The 23,919-nt window shown below is 42.6% G+C and overlaps 1 protein-coding gene across 1 annotated transcript in view; it reads left to right on the top strand.

Moving 5' to 3' along the window:
• The window catches only part of LOC137075086 (activin receptor type-1C), a 147,115-nt gene extending 124,155 nt beyond the window's left edge, over positions 1-22,960 (top strand). The window contains exons 6-9 of the mRNA XM_067443278.1: positions 10,610-10,766; positions 16,206-16,330; positions 18,777-18,907; positions 22,352-22,960. Coding sequence (XP_067299379.1) covers positions 10,610-10,766; positions 16,206-16,330; positions 18,777-18,907; positions 22,352-22,477 — 539 coding nt within the window. The 3' untranslated portion in view covers positions 22,478-22,960. The remainder of the gene's footprint in view (positions 1-10,609; positions 10,767-16,205; positions 16,331-18,776; positions 18,908-22,351) is intronic.
• Positions 22,961-23,919: the final 959 nt, after the last annotated feature.

Here is a 23,919-nt window from a genome sequence, read left to right as displayed (position 1 = left end):
GTAAAAGCAGTAATAAATGTGTCAATAGTACAGCCTACACAGATAGATGTTGTGCTAACTGCGTTAAGAGTTAATGAAATTTGTTTGTTTTTGTTTTTTCAAGTATTGAAAAAATTGTCATAGCGATTGTTCTATTGTTTGATAGGTACAACGATAACCTTTTAATGGAGGGCGACGTGACAGCCAGCCATAACTTCTGATAACTTTTATTATTCTCCCGTGTACCATAACACACCCAGTATATGTAACTCACATGTCCTATGTATTCTAAAACTACTGTATATACCCTAATACTACATCCCCCTTTCTAAATAATATACATATCTCTTTTAATCCTTCAGGGGAGCAACATAAACTTGCAATGAAGACATATTTATCTTCTCATTATACAATTAACATTCTTACTCAGTTAAGTCCAAATAACCGTTCTGTACATTTTCAACAATACAAAGTTTTTCCCCTAACAAAACATTTTCTGTATTTTTCTCCTAAACTAGAAGGATGGGGTAGACTGCCCAAAACCTTCAACCGAGTGTGGGGATTATTCTGCCCCATTGGCCACTCAGTGTTTATCCAGGGTATCTCTAACTACATTCAAAGTCCTTTAGATACCCAGGAGGTGCTCTAATCCTGGAAGGATATCGTCTCGTACTTTGTCCGGTCGGCTGGTAAACCTTCTGACTTTCTAGGATGACAGTTGAACCTGCAGATTGTGGAGATGCATGTATCTCTGTCAGGTCCAGAAGATCAGAAGAGGTCACAGGAGCATTTGGAGTTGGTGAGAGGTGAAACCTGTTTCTCCTCAGTGTACCCCTTGGTGCCTCTATGAGATAAGATCAGGGTGTGCCAGCCGAAGACACCACAGTACCCCTTTCAGACATCTCTTTAACCCACACATGATCTCCTGGTTGCAAGTGCGTCATGTCATGTGCTTTATGTCTTCTGTCGAAATTTCGTTTCTGTTTACGTCTGTATATCAGTTCTTTCTTTTTCAGTTTTTCCAAATCTGTACACTTTGGACTGAGCTGAGACGGGATTGTAATACAGTTAGTAGATGGGAAGGAAGGAGGCGGGAACCGGCGAACGTTCAACAAACATTTATTCAAAATAAATAAACAAAATGAAAGTAAAACCGCGGGCAGCCCCTCACGGACGACTGCCCACAAACACACAAAATAAAACGTGGGCAGCCCCTCACGGACAACTGCCCACAAACACATAAACAAAACTAAACATAAAGTCCAGGCCTGGTCCTCTCTCGTCTTCCGCTGTCCTTGCTCCTCCTTATATGCTCCCGTCACATGGCCGCGAGACGAGACCGGTGTGCCACGCAGCTGGCACTCGTGAACATTAATCACCGGCCCGCTCTCACGATCACGGCGGCCACGGCACCTGGGGGTAAGGACAGAGAGGGGAGAGAAATGTAGACGGGAGCACGAGGAGCCCGCGGACGAGAGAGGGGAGAGAGGGAAAAAAGAAAGAAAGAGGAAAAAAAAAATTCTGGTCTGGTTCCCAGACACACTGCCGTTCGGCCCTCCGCCCGCCGAGAGGCTCTTCCTCGCGGTGCTGTGCGATGGCACTGGACGCCTGGTGGGCAGCTCGATCCTCCTCCGCCCCCTGGCGGCCGGCGTTGACTCCTTCTTCTGAGGGACCCGGCAGCGAGCCCCGCGCTCCCTGCTCCTCCCCTCTCAGGCTGATGGCAGCAGGCTCCGGCTCACGGCAAGCGCGGCGACTCCTCCGCTCCCTCTCGGACGGCAGCCACTCCACCTCGACCCAGGGGCACAGCAGCGAGGTCTCTGTCCCACCTTCCTCACTCCAGCACCATCGCCTCGGGCAGCCCTCGCGGTCTTTCATCATCCGACAGCGCATCCCTCCTTCCTCCCGGGCTTCGGCACCAATGTAATACAGTTAGTAGATGGGAAGGAAGGAGGCGGGAACCTGCGAACGTTCAACAAACATTTATTCAAAATAAATAAACAAAATGAAAGTAAAACCGCGGGCAGCCCCTCACGGACGACTGCCCGCAAACACACAAAATAAAACGTGGGCAGCCCCTCACGGACGACTGCCCACAAACACATAAACAAAACTTAACATAAAGTCCAGGCCTGGTCCTCTCTCGTCTTCCGCTGTCCTTGCTCCTCCTTATATGCTCCCGTCACATGGCCGCGAGACGAGACCGGTTTGCCACGCAGCTGGCACTCGTGAACATTAATCACCGGCCCGCTCTCGCGGTCCCTCGCCCCGCTGCTTGCCACACCACAGGGATCACAGGAACTAGTGTCCTTATCTTCCTTCCCATGAGAAGCTCGGCAGGACTGTAACCATTAGCAAGAGGAGATGCACGGTAAGCCATACGCGCAAGGTAGGGATCACTTGCCTTTTTGAGGAGATTCTTAATTGTCCTCACCGTTCGCTCTGCCTGTCCGTTGCTTTGTGGAAAATGCGGACTCGACGTCACATGGTCAAAACCCCAGTCCTGTGCAAACACGCGGAAACACTCCGAAGCAAACTGTGGCCCATTGTCTGAGCGCACCACCTCTGGGATTCCATGACGAGCAAAGATGGATTTGAAGTGTTCAACCACCACATCCGAAGTTGTTGACGGCAGTTTTGCAACCTCAAAGAACCTAAAAGTAGTCCACAATGACCAAGTACTGCTTGTTGTCTTTTTGAAACAGATCTGCTCCTACTGTGGACCATGACCTTGCCGGAAAGTCAGTAGGCATCATTGTTTCTTTAAGGTAAGTTCTCTCACGTGCACAAGTGTCACAGTTTTCAATCATTTTTGTTAGCTCTTTACTTAGACCTGGCCACCAAACTGATTGTTTAGCTCTCTTCCTGCACTTTATGCCAAGATGTCCCTCATGCAATTTCTTCAGTATCTCAGCTCGGAGTGAAGCTGGAATTACAATCCTTATTCCATTCAACAATAGTTCATTTTGCACAGAAAGTTCTCCTGCAAATGACCAGTAAGGCTGGAGAGCTTTGTCAATTGAGAATTTATCTGGCCATCCTGACACACAATATTTCTTCAGCTGCTGGAGTATGGAATCCTCATCTTGGTGTTTCTCGATCTCTCAGAGTCTTTTTTCTGTAGCTGGCAAACTTGCCCTGACAGAGTCAGCATACAGATTGATGTCCTCTTCGGAAAGGCCTTCTGCTGCACAGCTTATGGGAGCTCTAGACAACACATCCGCTGTTGCAATGTTTTTGCCGGCCACATGAGCTATGGTGTATGAGAACCTCAACAAACGCATACGAAGCCGCTGAATGCGGGGCGGGAGTTCATACAATTTCTTTGAGCCCAGCAGCGAAACTTAACGAGGTTTATGATCCGTTTCAATGTGGAAATTTTTCCCAATGAGAAACTCTGCAAACCTCTCACAGGCCCATGTGGAGGCCAGCACCTCCTTTTCGATTTGCGCGTACCTCTGCTCTGTATTACTGAGAGACTTTGAAGCATACGCCACTGGTTTCCACACGTTGTCTGCTTGCTTCTGAAGGAGAACAGCACCGAGCCCATATGAAGAGGCATCCGCTGAAACAACTATATCTTTGTTTGTATCATACAGCGCCAAACCTGGAGGTTTTGTCAGTTCCTCTTTGATTTTCTCAAAAGCCTCTTGCTGAGGTGATCCCCAGACCCACATGTTGGACTTTCTCAATAAGTCTCTGAGTGGTCGTGTTTTTTCTGTCAAATGTGGTAAGAATTTACCAAGGTGGTTGACCATTCCCAAAAACCGCCTCATTTCGCTGACATTACATGGTTGTTTCATGGCTTTTATTGCTTCCTACTTATCTGGATCTGCACACACCCCTGACGCCTCGATGATTTGTCCAAGAAATCTGATTTTTCTCTTAGAAAACTCACACTTTTCGTTGAGTGTGACACCAGCTTCCTGAAGTCTTGAGAGCGCCCTACGCAGCCTCTCGTCATGTTCACTTTGAGTGGACCCCAGATGGGCACGTCATCCATTTGACACACAACACCTTCCAGTCCCTCAAGAATTCTGGACATTCGCTTTTGGAAGTGCTCTGGTGCAGAAGAGATTCCAAAACACAGATGGTTATAACAGTATCGTCCAAATGGAGTTATAAAAGTGGTGAGCAAAGAGGATTCCTTTGAAAGTGGAATCTGCCAAAAGCCAGCATTGGTGTCAAGATTGGAAAACACTTTGGCTCCAGCAAGTTGTCCTAATGTGCTCTCTACAGAAGGGAGAGGATGTTTTTCCCTCATAACTGACTTGTTCAGTTTAGTGAGATCTGTGCATATTCTCACTTTCCCTGTCCGCTTTGGCACCACGACCATGGGAGCACACCACTCTGTTGGTTCCTCTACCTTCGTTATTACCTCCTGCTGTTCCATTCGGGTTAATTCTTCCTTCACCTTTGGTAAGAGAGGGAGGGAAATGCGCCTAGGTGTCGACAGAGAAAAGGGTTTTTCCCCTGGCTTTAGCACAATGCTGTATTCACCCTCCATTTTGCCTAAGCCGCTGAAGAGTTTTGGAAACTCCTTCTCCACTCTTTCTTTTGAGCTCAATCGGACATCCTCCAGCCTGGCTACTAACTGAATTGCCGTGACTGCTGGTCGGCCTAGCAATGGCATGTACAGCCCGTCAACAACATAGATGTCCTGTTTTGTGCATTTATTGTGCTTACTGAGGGTAGCTGTAAATTTCCCTTTAACATTCAGTGACATTCCACCTGGCTCCTGGAGAATTTTCCCTGCATGTTTGAGTTTGTTGAACCTGCCCTGTTTGTATAGTGCCTCAGGAACAACTGTAACATCAGCTCCAGTGTCATTTTTGAACACTGCATCGAAATTGTCGATTTTTATCTCAGTCATCCATGGGCTTCCAGCCACATTAGTTGTTACTGATCCTAGGAAAGCAATATCCTCATCTGCATCAGTTAGTGTAGCAACATTTACCTCATACACTTTCTTTGACTTGCACATCCTCGCATAATGTCCCTTTTTATGACACTTATATCGCATCTCTTGCTGGGCATTGCTGCAGGTTATGGCCTTTTGTGTCTCCACATCTTGAACACGGAGTCCCCTTTTTATATTTTTCATGATGCATTTTCTTTGCAAACTGTCCATATTGTGGCTTCACTTGTTTTAATTTCACATTACTGTGCTGTTTAGCCTGCACGCTGTCCAGCTGTTCGTGAACGATTTCCCCTTTGAAGTTTGATTGAGCAGCTCTTGTTGTTTTTTTACCTGTTCACTCTGTCGAACTCGAAAAACAGCCTTCTCAAGTGTTAATTCAGGGTCAAGTTGTAATTGTTCTGACAGCCTTTTATCTGTCAGACCCACGACGAGTCTATCTCTCACCATCTCATCGTGCAATTCACCGTACTCACAATGCTCGGCTAGACAGTGCAGTTCTGTTATAAAGTGGTCAACGGACTCACCCACTTCTTGGCGTCGCTGATTAAATTTAACTCTTTCAAAAATCACGTTTCTGCGAGCTATAAAGTGATCATTCAGTTTATTCTTCACAACTTTGTAATCAGCCGCTTCTTCAGGACTTAAATGCATTGAAGTTAGTATGTCTTCTGCTTCCTCACCCATCACGTAAATCAAAGCATTCACCTGATTTTCATCAGCCTGCGTTTCCAATCCTGACGTGATTCGAAATCTTTCGAAACGTTTAATCCATTTCGACCAGTCATCCGCTTTAAATGTGAATTTTTCCAGCGGAGAAACTTGAAACTGATTCATGATGGTGCCGTTAGCTTGTCCAGTCAGCCCCTCCCGCCGACAGAACAAAACGAAACTGAGACTAAACTAACTTCACAACTCCGCTAACTCACTTAAGAGTTGCATTTCTGCACTTCTGACACCATGATCTATTGTTTAATAGGTACAACGATAACCTTTTAATGGAGGACGACGCGACAGCCAGCCATAACTTCTGATAACTTTTATTATTCTCCCGTGTACCGTAACACACCCAGTATATGTAACTCACATGTCCTATGTATTCTAAAACTACCGTATATACCCTAATACTACAGCGATTGTAAAAAAAACATCTCGTGTTATGTATATAACCCTTGTTCCCTGAGAGGGAACAAGCACTGCGTCAGAACGATGAATTTGGGGATGCTCGCTAAGCATCAGCGCATCTGAAGTGTGAATGAAGCTAGTCCAATCATGATTGGTGTTGCGTCATGATGTAGATGTGACGGCATACCCGAAAGCTATAAAGAGGAGCCTGGCACATAGTAGCGTTTATAGTAGCCCTTTATAGCTTCCGGGTATGCCGTGACATCTACGTCATGACGCAACACCAAGTAGGATTGGAATAGTTTCATTCATACTTCAGATGTGCTGATGCTTAGAGCATCCCCAAATTCGTCGTTCCGATGCCGTGCAAAGTTCCCTCGATATAGGGAACTGTAAATGTATGACCAATCACAAAATAATTCTCTGACAGCTGCAAGAAAAAAGTTCTGCTCAGGCGATGTGTCGAGAACAAGCTGCGAGAAGAAAATTGTAATTTTGTTCTCACAGCCCTGGGAGCAAGAACTTTTTTCTCTGTTCTTGTGGAGTGTGTAACAGCCTTTAGACTGTCAAGAAAAGCAAGGAGTAGCATAGGGTCCTGAATGGCATGACGGTAGAATACCTCTCGTTGGCTTATGGCTGCGCACATAGTGACATTCCCTCCGCGCTGACCAGGGACATTAACTATAGCCCAATGGCCAATTATGTTCCTCCCCCTTCTCTTTCTCCTCTCCCTCCACCACCTCCTCTCACTCCACTTCCTCCTTTCCCTCCACCTCCTCCTCTTATTCCAACTCCTCCTCTTCCTCCTCCTCTCCCTCCACCTCCACCATCACAATATTTAATGCTAGTGCTTTCTAAATGACAACATGGTGTAACAATGAGAAATTAAGGGATTTGTGTGTAGAGTTTTGCAGTGACAGTTAAAAAAATTAGTCATGTGTCAAAACAGGGGAATAGTGTTTATAGTTTAGGGAAATGGGTGTGCTTTTTGATAAATGAAGTTATAGTTGAAATGTAAGTTCAAAAGCCTGGTTAGAGTGTTTAAGCAATTGAGAAAACTTTAATAGGCCTATACTTGAAATTAGATGGGATATCCTTTTGTTGATTGGAAGAAATTGACTTGTGCAGCTCATTTTATTACCATACTCAAAACTATCGTAAATTAATGCTGCCTCATGAGACCATATTTGTCCATATCCCAAAACCATAACCCTAACCATACTGAATCTACTAATGACTAAAGGTATCCTCAAAGGTCTAGAATATTTGCTGCCACTACTTGTTCTAAGTATGAATATATTCTAACACTGTTCACTTAAAAGTTAAGTGTAAATAACTTTTAATTCTATTTACACATAGTCTATATCTTATTTTAAATGTACATTTAAATGGCTGATCTGGCTGTTAACACCTCCTTACATTAATCTTTGGAGTCCAAGCTAAGATTGACTGGAACAGCATAAAGCAGACCTCGTTGTCTGGCTGGTCTTGGCTGTAACTGGCACACTGTAGTCTTAGAAGTCCATGCTAAAACAACTGTTAGAGGCAGTGGTACTCCTCTCTAATGTTTGGTATTATTCCTAATTGTTTTGCTTCAGTTAATTAGTTGTCTAAATCACTTTTATTTATATAGTGCTTTTTACAATACTGTGTCCCTTAGACAAGGGGTTCCGTACCCTCACTTTGTCCCCCTCCTAGAAAGAAGAAGTGCGAGCACCCCCCTTAGCATCAATCTTTCCCATTTTGTGTTGCAGCCACATAACCCTTCGGCATGTCAGTTGGTGATTGCTCAGGAGCAGATGGCAAAATAGACAGCCTTGTGCACATTTGCCTGCCATAGAGGAGCTAAAACGGTGAAGTACCAGTTTCAGCATGTAGAGTGACACAGTTAACCTGCCAGAAGTCAGTTACCACAGATTTCCATGACTGATGTTGCTGGACGGCCATTTGAAAACTGTGTTTGAGAACACGGTCAAACCTCTGCAGCAACATTAGCTGCCGGGTAGTGGAGAGTGGAACAAGGGTGACAAACATTCCTTCCTTCCAGAAAAGTAGTGAAAGCAGCTGAAATAAACTGAACACCATTACCAGTAACTATAGTCAATAAATTGCCATGGCGGCTGAAGACTGATGACAGAAACGAAACCACAAATTTTGTAAAGACAGTGTGAGTGAAAGAGATCTTAGGCCAGTTATTATAATAATCAGTTAATGTAATTGCAAACCTGCTGTTTGTTGCATAGTGTCAAATGGCCCGAATATATTCACAGCCATTTTCTGCCATGGTCTAGTTGTTGGTGGCACTGACACCGGCTGGAGAGGATGTGACTTGCCATTGAGCTGACACATATGGTAGGAACGAACAGCATTATTAACCTGAAAATCCATCCCTGGCCACAAATAGAGATCGCAAAGGTTGTTTGATTCTCACCACTTCCTGGTGTCCTTTGTGAGCTATAGTGACCAGCACAGATCGAAGAGCAGCATGTGCAGTCAGCTGTGAGCCTTGGAATATGAAGTTGTCTTTAACAGACAGCTCCAGTTGCAGCTTATAGTATGGCAACAACTCAACGGCCAGTGTCTTGGGTGAAGTTTGAAGTTTCAAAATTTGAAGTTTGGTTAGAGCAGGGCAAGAAGCACATGCAGCATCAGCAATAGACAGTGAATTATAGGCAGTCTTTCATCCAGTGAGGCATGCCCTGTAGCATCGAAAAAGTTATTTTCATAAAATAACATCTGATAAAGGTGTTCTGATATCTGATAATTTTCAAAGATCTGCAGCCATGCGCTTAATGGCATAGCAGGCTCGCTGGGGCAAGGCAAGAAAAAACTCAGGAAAGGCATGGTAGCAACAGCCATCTTTGTGACCAACGATAACAAAAACACACACACACACACACACACACACAAGAAAAAAAAACTGCACCTCATCACCAATGTGTGGTATCTGTCAGTAGTTCTTAAACAGTAAAGCACACAAGACAGGAGGAGACAAGTCAAGTCATCTTTATTTATATAGCACTTTTTACAATTCTGATTGTTTCAAAGCAGCTTCACAGTGTTAACAGGAAAATAATGCAACAGAGAATTTGATTCGGCTGTATAGCCACTTTGAAGAAAACCATCCAGGCCATCCAGCTCAGTTCAATTATTATATAGCATCAACGTGGGCAGATCAGTAATATAGTTGAACATTTTTGTGTCCCCAACTGAGCAAGTCAAAATTCAAAGGCAACGGTGGCAAGGAACCAAAACTCCTTGAACTTCATCCATCTTGCTTACTTATCTCTTTCGTTCTCACACACATTAAATCAGGAAACAACACTTCAACAATTCAGACTTCTTTCTCAAAATAGGAGTTAACAACTAGTTCACTTATGAATACAACAAAGTTAATGACCCCTTTAAGTGTCCCCAGCTAAGCAAGCCGAATGTTTCAGTGGAAATGAACCTAAACTCCATCAGGTGATGGAATAAAAAAATTAAAACAAAAATAAAAAAAAAACTTTTAAGAAACCAGGATCAGACAGGGAACTCCTCTGGCCAACCAAACAAACATGGTGGGGGTATGGTTAAAATGACTCAAAAATGAAAATTATTTCATGAATTACTTACCATAATGTTGTTCGAAACCCGTAAGACCTCCGTTCATCTTTGGTACACAAATTAAGATATTTTTGTTGAAATCCGATGGCTCAGAAAGGCCTTCATTGACACCAATGTCATTTCCTCTCTCAAGACCCATAAAGGCACTAAAGACATCTTTACAAAGTCCATCTCATTACGGTGGTTCTACAATAATTTTATGAAGTGACGAGAATAGTTTTTGTGCGCAAAAAAAAAAAAAATTATATAGCGATAGGCCGATTTCAAAACAAAGTTTCGAACCGTTATGAAACCACGTATTGATTCATGACTCTAACATGGGACTTTGGCAATGCAAATCATGAATCATTACACTAATTCATAACGGTTCAAACCTTTGTTTTGAAATCGGCCCATCACTTTTTAAGTCATTATTTAGTTGTTGTTGTTGTTTTTTGCGCACAAAAACTATTCTGCTAACTTAATACAATTATTGTATAGCAACTGTAGTGAGATGGACTTTTTAACAACGTCTTTAGTGTCTTTTATGGGTCTTGAGAGAGGAAACTACATTGGTTTCAATGAAAGCCTTTCTAAACCATCGGATTTCAACAAAAATATCTTCATTTGTGTTCCATAGATGAACAGAGGTCTTACAGGTGTCGAACGACATTAGGGTAGGTAATTATTGATAGAATTTTCATTTTTGGGTGAACTCTAATGACAAATAATTGTTCTGTTCACACTAAATGTGAAACTGCTGTGACACAATCATGGGCCATCGGAACATATTTGATGTAACATCATCACAGGAACAGAAATTAACCAGTCTACAAAATGACATGTTGCAGCCACAGCTAGTTAGAAAACAAACAAACAAACAAACAAATAAACAAATAATATGGACATTTTTTTTATTAAAAATGACTAATTTTCTGCATGAAAATGACTAGTTAGATATATGTTGTGTGCTGTTATTAATTTAGCATATTACTCATGGGACAGGGAAGCCCGCCATTGCTCACAGAGACATAAAGTCAAAGAACATCCTGGTTAAGAAGAACGGAACCGCTGTGATTGCTGATCTTGGTCTGGCTGTCAAACACGACTCTAATACCAACACCATTGACATCCCCATTAACCACAGAGTGGGCACCAAGAGGTTAGATATATTTATATATATTTTTCTTCATACATAAGGCCATTATGGTTTGAGACATAATAAATTATTACTCATCTATAGTTTTGTTGCTTGTGCCATAGTCTTTTTTAAGTATCGAGAATGAACACTTCTATGGAAAAGCTAGTCACTGGATTTGACAACATTTGTGTGGTTGATGGCTTTGAAAATTTGAAAGATATGTATTTTTAGAGACAGTTAGACAAATATATTCTTAAGCACACTTGGATATTTTACATTTACTCTAAAAGTTATATCCTATTTTAGATTTACCTGTCCCTTAATGTTATGTAAACAACAACAACAACAAAAAACGTACTCGGTGACTTTCGTAACCTCGGTTCCCTGAGAGAGAGGGAACGAGTATTGCGTATGGGAAAAACTCCTTTTCTCGAGAATGTGAAGCAAAACTTTATTAAGAAAGGTATCTATGTAAAGCGCAGTGCAGCTGCACGGCCATAGCCCGGCACGAGGAGCGCTCTGATTGGCCGGGCCGCGGCAACTGCAGGAACCTATGGTGAGGCGGCTGAGAGGAGCGAACCAATGGGGGCGCTCTAGAAAGACCGCCGAAAAAGGGGGCTTATATTAGCATACAGGAAACTATATAAGACCCTGATTCACCATAGGTGTCAGGTTTTAAAATCGACTGAAGCGACACCTGAGAAGCACGAACACGGCACGGAACCCAATACTCGTTCCCTTTCTCTCAGGGAACCGAGGTTACGAAAGTAACCGAGTACGTTCCCTTTCGAGAGAGGTTTCTCGTATTGCGTATGGAAACACAATGTAAAACGCTGTGTGTGCTGACTGACCCAAATCCCTAACTGAATGAGGGAAAGTCAAAAAACCTTTAGAGAGACCGACACAGGCGGGCTTCATAAGGAGAGTGAAATAACCGGAAGATTCGGTTCGTTTGAACACCTGACCGGACATAGTCGGATCTATGGTAGAGTGTAAAGGTGCTATGAACGATTGAGTATAAGCGGAACGCAATAAGCAATCGTGTTTCCAGGGCTGCAGAAAGAGCCCTAGACGGAGAAAAGCACTGCTTGTAAAGCTGGGACCTCCAAATAGTAGAATCTGATAAAAGTGGGCGGAGAGGCCCAGCCTGCCGCCGCACAATATCTTCCATGGAAGTGCCACATGACCAAGCCCAAGACGAGGCCATGCCTCTAGTGGAGTGGGCTTTAATGCTTGTAGGACAGGTTAGGTTCTTAGACCTATATGCTAGTGGGATTGCATCCACTATCCAGTGTGAGAGTCTGTATCATGACAGCACAAACTTTAGTGCGGCCACCGAAGCAATGAAGAGCTGATCCGACTGCCTGAAGGGGGTTGAGCGCTCTAGATACAATCTCAATGCTCTGACTGGGCAGAATAGGTTCGCGTCTTATTGTCTCTGAGACGCGGGTAAAGGAAGCAGTGTAAAGACCTTCATACTGAAGGGGTTGATAGCACTTTGAGTATAAAACCATGCCTCGGTTTGAGCACAACCTTGAAGTTGCTGGACCCAAACTCAAGACAGGAGGGGCTCACGGAGAGTGCGTGTAAACCACCCACTCGCTTAACCGAGGCCAAAGCCAGCAGAAAAGCAGTTTTGAGTGATACGTGCTTCAAGCTCGTGGTCTGAAGGTGGTTAGGAGGGGGGACCCTTCACAGCTTCTAAAACCACGACAGGGTCCCAATAGGGACTGAGGAAGGGGCAAGGCAGGTTAAATCTCCTGGCCCCTTTAAGAAAACATACAATAAGTTCACTTTTCCCTAGTGAATGTGCCGCGATCGGAGCTTGGTTAGCTGCTATGGCGGAGACATATACTTTGAGCGTGGAGGGGGAACGACCCGTGTCCATTAGCTCTTGGAGAAAGCGAGAAGTTCCGCCAGTTCACATGAGTGTGCGTCGATGTTTCGCGCTCTAGCTTCCAAAATAGTGTTCATAACTCGTCAGAGAGGTTCCCGGATACCCGTGGATGGGCCATACGTGGAGGGCCCACAGCTCGGGACTGGGATGCCAGATCTTCCCTTTCGCCGGCGTAAGGAGGTATTTCCTCAGCGGAATGGGCCATGGGGCTGTGTCTGACAGCTGAATCAGTTCGGAGAACCATGTGCGGTTCTTCCAAAGTGGGGCTATTAAAAGCACTGTGGATACTGTCTCCCTGATCTTTTTTGATGGTTTGTAGCAGCATCGCGATCGGAGGGAGCATATAGAGGGAGTCTGGGCCAAACATGGGCCAGGGCGTCCCTGCGTTTGCAGAAAAATATTGGGCAGCGTGTGCTGTGCGAGCTGAATCGTTTGCGGGTGAAGGGACGATTCCCCTGGAGGAATTGGTCCTCTGGATAACATGTCCGGGCCCTGATTCAGAATACCTGGCACGTGGCAGATTGTGCTCTGCCCATAAAAGGAGATGCTTAGCCATGCAGTGAAGAGAGTCTGATCTTGGCTGCCCTGGCGATTTTATGTACGTTACCAAGACATGGTGGTTCTTATGACGTAAGCCGCTCGTTGAGTCTTGAGTCTATGACAGTGACTGTACTGATAAGCCTGCCCATTGAAGGCGAATCTCAAGAATGGCCTGTAGTGGGGGGGCTATCTGAACGTGAAAGTATGCGTTTTTCAGATCTATTGAGAAAACCCAATCCCCGGGGCAAATGTGCGCAAGGATTTGTTTCACCGTCAGCATCTTGAAACGAGCGTGTCATAAGTGCTTTGTTCAGATGTCTGGAAAATGGGCCTGAGGCCGCCATCCATTTTCGGGATGAGGAATTAGCGACAGTAAAAACCTGACTTGCTAGCGTCGGGTGCACTGTTTCCACCGCTCTCTCCTTTACAGTTTTAACACCTCAGCGAGAAGCACGGGACTGACACTGCTTCTTACTGAGGGCTTGACCATGGCTTGAATCGTGGGGGTCTGCGAGCAAAACTGTAGCGAGAACCTCATTTTATATGTTCAACACCCAATATTATATACCAGGAATGGCCTGCCAGGCCTGGGCTCGTGAAGCCAGGGGTTGAATTAGATTCAGGGGCGGGCCGCTTAGTAATAGGTGCCTGTTAACCCGCTTGCTTGTGTTGTAACACTGCTTGTAACACTGTTTGGATAGTGTTAGGTTTTGGCGGTACAGGCTTTGCAGTGGGTGCGCGCCTCACGTTTATATTGTGTGTGCGAGAGTGGGCTTTGTGAAAAGTGCTTGGGTGCAGGAGTGCAGACTGTAAAGTGGGCACATTTCCTACATAGAAAAGCTCTTTTGTGTGTAGTTGTAAACAATATGCAGTGGCGCGCACTGTGTAGTGGGCAGAACCTACGTAGAATACCCATGGTGTAAACCAGTGAGCGAGTCCACAGGGGTAAACGCACACAGCATTAGTGTGCAGACGAGCGTGTTTAACACAGGCAGAACTGGGAGAATGTAAGGAAGTGCGGGTGGTATGGGAGCCATTCCATAATGCCGTTATGCTCTAGTCTAGACTGAAAGCGCGTGTGCAGACAAGCGTGTTTGACCACAGGCTAGTTGACTGCAATAAGGCTAGTTGACTTTACATGGTGTAATCCGGCCATGGCGGGATTTATTTGTGATTTTGTGGGGCTGAATTAACAGCACTTATGTAGGGGTGCACACTGTGTAGTGGACACTTTGTCTACAATGTAAAAACCTTTCCAGCCGCCTGAATAAGGGGGACTGGAAGTGATAGAGTGAAAAAAGGCTTAGCTTGGCAGCCGTATTCCGATGTCCTTATGCTCTGACAGTGAGCGCGTGCTATGACGTAAGTAGCGCTCTAGTCAGCAAACGCGCGCCGTGGAAGGGGCGTCCTGTCTGTCCAAGTTTTTGTCTGTAAAAACTCTGTCTGTCCGTGGCGCTTCTTCAGCGCGGCGCTTCTTCAGCATGGCGAGAGCTTCGGCTCGAGTTAGTTTATTTACTCTAGTATTCTCTGTCCGCGGCGATAGCGCGACTGAACGAGAGAAGAGGAACAGTGAGGAAAAGCTCCGTCTGTCCGCGGAGCCTCATCAGCACGGCGGTAACGTTATAGTGACGAGAGCTTCAGCTCGAGTTCGCCTATTCACTCTAGTATTCTTTGTCCGCGGCGGTAGTGCGACGGAACGAGCGAAGAGGAAGAGTGAGGAAAAACTCCGTCTGTCCGCGGCGCCTCCTCAGCACGGCAGCATATTGACGAGAGCTTCGGCTCGAGTTCGCCTATTCACTCTAGTATTCTCTGTCCGCGGCGGTAGCGCGACGGAACGAGAGAAGAGGTAGAGTGAGGAAAAAACTCAGTCTGTCCGCGGCACCTCCTCAGCACCGCAGCATAGTGACGAGAGCATCGGCTCGAGTTCGCCTATTCACTCTAGTATTCTCTGTTCGCGGCAGTAGTGCGACGGAATGAGAGAAGAGGGAGAGTAAGGAAAAACTCTGTCTGTCCGCGGCGCCTCCTCAGCACGGCAGCATAGTGACGAGAGCTTCGGCTCGAGTTCGCCTATTCACTCTAGTAATCTCTGTCCGCGGCGGTAACACGACGGAGCGAGAGAAGAAGCCGGAGGGAATCCGGCGTCCTCGGGGCTGCAGGAATGTTCCGCTGGTTGCTTTTCGACGGCGGTTTGCTTGATTCCGGAGGTCAGCGACGGTGTCGCTGAAGGAGATAAAATCTGACACCTATGGTGAATCAGGGTCTTATATAGCCTCCTGTATGCTAATATAAGCCCCCTTTTTCGGTGGTCTCTCTGGAGCGTCCCCATTGGTTCGCTCCTCTCAGCCGCCTCACCATAGGTTCCTGCAGTTGCCGCGGCCCGGCCAATCAGAGCTCTCCTCGCGCCGGGCTATGGCCGTGCAGCTGCACTGCGCTTTACATAGATACCTTTATTAATAAAGTTTTGCTTCACATTCTCGAGAAAAGGAGTTTTTCACATACGCAATACGAGGAACCTCTCTTGAAAGGGAACCTTGGTTGTTTTACATGCAAACCAGATGGTCTCTTCCTGTTTAATCATGCCATTTTTGACCATGGCAAGGTGTAAAGTTGACCAGACTCTATGCTGATGGTCTAAGGTCTGGATTTACTGTATGAGTGTAGTGTGTAGCCAACTGTCTTTCAGTAAATACAGACAAGGAAAAGAGAAATGGTTGCATGTGCAGACAGATACTTTACTGATTAAATAGTGATTTTTGCTATTTACTATAATTTGCTTTTAGGCTTTGGATTTCTGTACTTAAAACATCTTTCATTTAGCATTATATCTTTGCATGTGTGTGTGTCTGTGTGTGTTTTACTAATCAGTTTAGTAGCCTATATGTGTCCCTTTGTTCCTCTCTGTAAACTCTGTATGCACTTTCTGTCTCTGTAAAAGACACATCATTGTTTGCTTTCAGGTGTATCTGATGGAGGCAATGTGTTCTTGTGGTATGGAATTAATGTGAGTATGTTTGTTTCTGCAGGTATATGGCTCCTGAGCTCCTGGATGATTCCATAAACATGAACAGCTTTGAGTCATTTAAGCGGGCTGATATCTACTCACTTGGCCTGGTGTTCTGGGAACTTGCACGCAGATGTTCGGTCCAAGGTGTCTTAATAGTATATTTAAAGTCAAGTTTAAAAAAAAAACCTGAGTGTGACCAAATCACAATAAATACACACCAGCAGTGGACTGATTTAAATTGTCCTTCATTGTTAAAATGTGTTCTTATTCATTGTGTTACACAATGGCTTACACCTTGTGTAAAGAAGGGTTCCTTTACTAAAATGGCTTGCATCAATATTTTTACATAAAGACATGATTCTTCAAAAATAATTACAATACAGTCTCTGCATCACTCCAGTACGGTGGCCAGGTAGTGCACAACACAACAAATTTTAAAAAGCAAACATAAGTTCAGAACACAAAGAAATCAAGCACAACACAACAGAAACAAGCCACAACACAACAAAAATGCCACAACACAATGGAAACAAGCCACAACACAACGAATACACCACAACACAATGGAAACAAACCACAACACAACGAAAACGCCACAACGCAACGGAAATGCGCCCGATGGGACTCTCAGAATGCTGTATAGTTAGTTTTCCTTGCCATTGTTCTATATATTTGCCAGTCTTACAAATATATAAACATTATAATCAGTTTTAAGTGTGTAACCATTGTATATCGACATGAAATATCAATCCAAAATCACCCACATGCATTATAGCTGCATATTTACACTCGTGAACGCTTTTACTTAGGCTTGATGCCCAAGGGAACATCTGCCAATTCCAGCATGCAGATGAAACATGTAATTTGTATGAATTAAAATTACTTTTAACATTTTAAAACAGACATGTGAAAATTCAACAGCTTGGTTGTATTGGTAAAACTAACTTTACCAAACTCTGAGATCCCCCTAGTGGTCGGGAGCATTTATGTTGTTTTGTGGCGTTTTCGTTGTGTTGTGGCTTGTTTCTGTTGTATTGTGGCTTGATTGCATTGTGTTGTGGATTTTGAGTATATGCACTCACCTAAAGGATTACTAGGAACACCATATTTATACTGTGCTTGACTCCCTTTCGGCTTCCGAACTGCCTTAATTCTATGTGGCATTGATTCAACAAGGTGCTGAAAGTATTCTTTAGAAATGTTGGCCCATATTGATAGGACAGCATCTTGCAGTTGATGAAGATTTGTGGGATGCACATCCAGGACACGAAGCTCCCATTCCACCACATCCCAAAGATGATCTATTGAGTTGAGATCTGGTGACTGTGGGGGCTATTTTAGTACAGTGAACTCACTGTCATGTTCAAGAAACCAATTTGAAATGATTCGAGGGGGGGGGGGGGGGGTTCCTGTAAAAAAGTTCCTGGTACAAATTGTTCCGGGTAATTTTGGTGGAAACGGGGCTATTCTGTTTATGCCAAATTCTGGCTCTGCCATCTGAATGTCTCAATCGAAATCGAGACTCATCAGACAAGGCAACATTTTTCCAACTGTCCAATTTTGGGTGATCTCGTGCAAATTGTTGCCTCTTTTTCCTATTTGTAGCGGAGATGAATGGTACCCGGTAGGGTCTTCTGCTGTTGTTGTAGCCCATCTGCCTCAAAGTTGTGCATGTTGTGGCTTCACAAAAGCTTTGCTGCATACCTCAGTTGTAACGAGTGGTTATTTCAGTCAAAATTGCTCTCCTATCAGCTTGAATAAGTTGGCCCATTCTCCTTTGACCTCTAGAAAATTGTTTAAATCACCTTTCTTTCCCATTCTGACATTCAGTTTGGAGTTCAGGAGATTGTCTTGAACAGGACCACATCCCTAAATGCATTGAAGCAATTGCCATGTTATTGGTTGATTAAATAACTGCATTAATGAGGAATAATCCTTTGGGTGAGTGTATATCTGGATCGTCCTCAATGTGTTGCATATTTCACTGTTTGTATCACTGCGCTTGTCTGTGTTTGTGCAACTTGCAACAAGTTGCTGAAACCGATCTTTGATGCTCATATGATTGAAAAATAATGTATGCCACTGCCCACTGACATGCTTTTAAAACTATTCTTATCAGATTTTTTTGGCCTTCAAACACCTTAAACTGCACATGTGTAAATCTGGAAAATCTCAATTTTCTTTTCTTTTCAACCCCCCTAACCCCATTATTTATATGATCTTGGTGCAGGATTTACTCCAACCCAATTTTTATTTTATTTATTTATGTATTTATTTTTATGGTGGAAAAAGCTCCCATAACACTTGATTAAATTTGAGCACTGGCTACCTATTGCATTTGCAAATTAACCAATCAACATAGAATGTCTTAAAGACACATCAGCAAAAACATTGTTTAATTGTCATAGAGAGGGAGAAAATGGTTATGTTTATGTTTATGGTCTGTTTATGTCTTAACTAACATTTTTAGGGTTAGGGGCTTCCTTAAGAAAAAGAAAAATTAAATATAGGATGTTGTACATCCGCATTCCAAACTTTTAGAATAATGGAGATTTTTCATCAGTACTTATGAATGCTTTGTGCTCTGCAGGGATTCATGAAGATTTCCAGTTGCCTTATTATGACCAGGTGCAATCAGACCCATCAGTGGATGATATGAGGAAGGTGGTGTGTGAACAAAAACTCCGACCCAACATTCCCAACCAGTGGCAGAGCTGTGAGGTTTGTGTGATAAACCTACTATTCTTGTGATATTTAATTTGATAATATGTAGTATTCACTCATTTCAGGAAGCATTTAACATGGATTTAATCGGGTGGGGTCCCCCTCGGTTGAAATCTCATTCCAGGGGGGATTTGCTTAAAACCGCTCAATTGCTGTCACTAGCCTCAGTTAAGTGAGTTGGAGACTTGCAGGTGTTTTCTGTTAGTGCATGCTGCCTCGAGTTTTGACAGAATGACTGTAAGGCATGGTAATGTGCCTAAAGTGCTCTTCACTCTGTTTAGAGCACAGGTAATAACTTTTTCAGACTTGGCGGATTAGCAGTTGTTACACTTGCTGTGCCTGTTTCAGTATATTGAGTGCCCAAGCCACTTCAGTCTCTCCAAGCTCCAGTCACTTTTCATGTTCCAAGTGGAGGCCACTAAAACATGACCTTTGTGTCTGAACAGGTACAAATAAATAATGCTAGGGCTGGGTAGAAAAAAAATATTTTTTTACTAATTTGAATGAATGAATGAATGAATGAATGAATGAATGAATGAATGAATGAATGAATGAATGAATGAATGAATGAATGAATGAATGAATGAATGAATGAGGCATTTATATAGCGCTTTTATATGTACTCCTGTACACCCAAAGCACTTTACACTTATGACAAGTGTCTCTCCTAAACCACCACCAGTGTGCAACATCCACTTGGATGGTGCGACGGCAGCCACAGTACAATGGCGCCAGTGCACTCACCACACACCAGCGATAGGTGGAGAGGAGAGAGAGTGATAGAGCCAATTCAGTGGATGGGGATTATTAGGAGGCCATGATTGGTAAGGGCCAATCGAGGGAATTTGGCCAGGACAGCGGGGTTTCAACCCCTATTCTTTTACGAGAAGTGCCATGGGATTTTTAATGATCACAAAGAGTCGGGACATTGGTTTAACATCTCACTCGAAGGAAGTTCATCAGTTATGAACTAATATTGATTCTGATTTTGATATAAATAAGCTTAGCTTAGTTACTTTTGATATGAAACTCTCAGATTTCAAAATCTGAAAATTGTAGCGAATTAGCTCAGAGGGGAAATATTTATAGTTATTCATTATGATTAATTATGAATATTTTAATTTGTTAAATATATTACCTTGATGTAGCTACATTAACATTACAATATATCACTCTGTTCATCCTATGTCAATCAGTACTGATTATTAATTAATTATAAGAAAAAGGATATTTTTAAATTTTAAAACTATGAGATTCAGAACCCACATGGTTCTGTGAATGTAGGCCCACCATGAAGGCCCACAGGCCCAGTGTGTTTCGTAGGTGCCAGGGAGAAGAGATGAGAGCGGGATCTGTTAATCTCTCTCTCCTTTAGGCTTTTGAGAGAACTCCCACCTTGTAGGTCAGTGAGCCAATTGTTTTCAGGCTCTTGGAGGGAAAATTTTACGACCCGTTGTCTCAAGCAGATAATTTGGAGATTGGTTGCTTGATGAAGGCACTATTAAAGATCCTTGTAATACGTTGCACAAGGATCAACATATCATATACACAACCTTTAACCATAGTTAAACATAGAATGCAATTCTGAAACATAAATCCCACAGAGATTAAATTAACACATAGACCAAACCCTATAAAAGAAAAATCATGAGATGGATATTATGCTCATATATTTCTCAAGTGACTATGATGTATAGGTTATGAATTTAAGATGGTTTATTTGTCCTTTTCAGAAAGACTGTAAGAGTTTCAGCTCTCTCTTAAACGAGTCTAATCTGATGGCAGCTCTGGTAATGAAAAGGCCTTTCCTGCATTATTTGGGGGGAAAGTCTAGCCTGACGTCATCATACTCAATTCTAGTCAGAATATGAGTCTGATTCTGCTCCACTGTGCTGTAATTATGGGGCGTGTTTCAATCGAACCAGGAAAGACCTCAATTGGATAGACCTACAACCAATCAGAGCAACGGAGCGACGCATAACAGAAGTTGTCAAATGTCAACAGAACTCAACTGCACCGTGTTGCCAAGTTTGCGGTTTTCCCGAAGGTTTTCCATGTCCGCGGGTTGAAGTAAACCAACCTCAAGTATGTGATATATAGACCCAGGAATGCAAATTTTAGCAAATTTTGCTAAAAAAATAAATAATAATAATCAAATGTTGTGGGCGGGGCTGAGTTCAGCTGGCATCCAGGTCTACTAAGCATAGAGCATTAGCAGCATAAATGTAGCAAGTAATTATGTGTCTGAATTGTCTCAGTCACTGCAAATTTTAAAAAATAAATACGACTTAAGTCTTAATGTGCGTGACAGATCTATGTTGCTGCTATTATTATATGAGAATAGTGGGAACTTTATTTCTGCAGAACACATTTTCTGTCATGCAAAATGCTTATTTAAGCATTAACAGTTTTTTTCGTGCTTCTATAGAACTTGACCCTTTTGGAGAAAATGTGGTGGAATCATATGAATACTGGGATAATTATGTCACTAGAGTGGTATTAATATATTATCAAGTTAGTGTGCAGTGCTACTGTGTATGTTTTTTTTGTGTTTTTAATAATTTTCATTCATTTTTTCATGAATAATACAGAGCTATCCTTCTTATTTAATGTTTTGGGGAATTTGCTTTTCACAGTTTTTATGATTGTAATTTTTTTAAATATTTAATGAGGTCAATGCAATCCGTGCCTTTTGCCAACATTGTGCTGTACTTGCTTTAAGCACAGACATTAGATAGTTCCATTAGATAGCTATTAGATAGCACAATTCCACTGATAATTGGAATTACATAACCGTATCGGTGCCTTAAGTTTCCTGGCCCAAGAAAAACTTTTCTTACTGTATAGAGTTTTAGAGCATGTAGCAAGATTTAAATCAAGTCAACTTTTTTTATATAGCGCTTTTACAATGATGATTGTTTCAAAGCAGCTCCACAGTGTTAAAGAGGAAAATATTGCAACAAAATTTGATTCGGTTGTACAGTCGTTCTGGAGAAAACTGTGATGCAATCAGCATTTTTCAATTTATCGACAATGTGGGCAGATCAGTAATATAGTTGATACAGTTCATTTAATGATTAATTTTGTTTGGATATTTAATTGAAAACTTTACTCTAAATTTTAGTGTCCCAAACTGAGCAAGCCGAGCCAAAGGCGACAGTGGTAGGAATAACAACGATCTTGGATGAATGCACACACAAAGTTTATTTAACTAATATATGAAATGCACTATAATTAATCTAAACATAAACACACACACATTCATTCACACATACACACAGAAATTGAAAGTGAATGAAATACATACATAACTCTAGTTCCATGAATATGGAAAGAGGACATGAGATGAATATTTTCACAGGTGAAACATTTTAAAGTTTCATGTTCAAGATTTCAAGTCAAAAGCAATGAATCACCCATGTATGTTTGTGTTTGTTGCAGGCTCTGAGAGTTATGGGTAAGATAATGCGGGAGTGCTGGCATGCCAATCCAGCTGCTCGGCTTACAGCTCTACGTGTCAAGAAAACCTTATCTCAGGTAACTGTGGTCAAGGACATTAAAGAATAACCCAGCGGCCTGGTACCACTCTCTGTCTGTCACTGTTATTGAGACATTTCTAATGCTCAGTTGAGATGCCAAAGATCGCAGGAATTTAAGAGGGAAAGACTGTCTTGTGATGAAACCTGAGCTTTAAAAAAAAATGAAGAAAAGTGTATTCTATTTTGTAGTCAACAGATGGTGATAGAGTACTGATATACTGCTACCTCAACTGATCCTACAAGTGCCAAATGCTTTGAGTTACACGTTATGCTTTGTGCCATAAATGTTTTGCTTGATGTAATTTACAATGTCACACTGAAAATGTCTGTATATCTGTTTTCTTAACCTCAGCAAAAAAAGCCTAAAGAAATATCCTCTCACTTTAAACTATTTTTATTTCCAGCAAATGTCTATGTTTGTGTATAAATATGAACATAAATATTTGTGAACATAAAAACATTCAACAACTGAGACATACACTTTGCAAGTTGCACAGATATTTGATGAACAGATAATGAGTGAGCATATACTCCCTGAACAAAGGGAGAGGAGGGTGTAAACGATGATTTAAGGACTGTTCCACATGGTGCATGTGCAAAAAATATTTATAGTTTATTGAACAAGCATACAAAACATAGTTAAACCATTTCCATTAAAGTTTATTTGGACTTACAGAAATATCTTTATAATATAATATGCTGAAAAATTGCCATTTCTTTTTTTTAGAGGTCCAAAAATAAAAAAACATGATTTTTGTTTTATTTTTTAAAGACTAGTGTTGACGTCAGACAGCATAATGTGGTCTGCAACAGGAAACTGGTGTTTTTTAGCCCAGCTTTGTGCAGTTTGTGATTTCCTGGCACTATTTTCTACTGTTTTAAACAGTTAAAATCCATTTGATTGTACTGTGTACAAGCTGAAAGGATGAATTTATGTAAGCTTTGACATTTCTGAATGTAAAGGAATTAGGTTGTATTTTCGCTCATGTATATATGTCTGAAACAAACCCTGAAAAACTGAAAGCCATTTGACAGGACGCTTCATATAGAGCAGAGGTCTCCAACCCTTTATACACCACAGACCAGTTTCGGAAAGAAAAAAAGATGTAACTGAGGGGGTCTTCAACCGGTTTTATTTTGAAAGTTTTTTTGGGGAAACGCGCAGACATTGGTGGGGGATTTGAGGTGTGATCAGAGCAATGATTCATTTGCTAATTTATCTACGATTCTATTCTGTCCTTCAATTCTCCAAACCGCTTTATCCTCTGCAGTGACACAGGATTCTGGAGTATATCCAAAGGGACACTAGGCTCACACACAGGCATAAACACATTCACACATTCAGTTACACTTATGGGCTATTGATTGTGTTTATGGTGCATGTTTGTGCTGAACACAGCTTGCACTGACATTCTATCTTAAAATATGTCAGTGCCATTGTTTTGTCTCATGATGCACCCGGTATTTATT

Source organism: Pseudorasbora parva, chromosome 5, assembly GCF_024679245.1.
Source record: "Pseudorasbora parva isolate DD20220531a chromosome 5, ASM2467924v1, whole genome shotgun sequence".
Taxonomy (NCBI): Eukaryota; Metazoa; Chordata; class Actinopteri; order Cypriniformes; family Gobionidae; genus Pseudorasbora; species Pseudorasbora parva.
The sequence above is the reverse complement of the archived record's forward strand: the minus strand, read 5'-3'. Positions and strand labels throughout refer to the sequence as shown.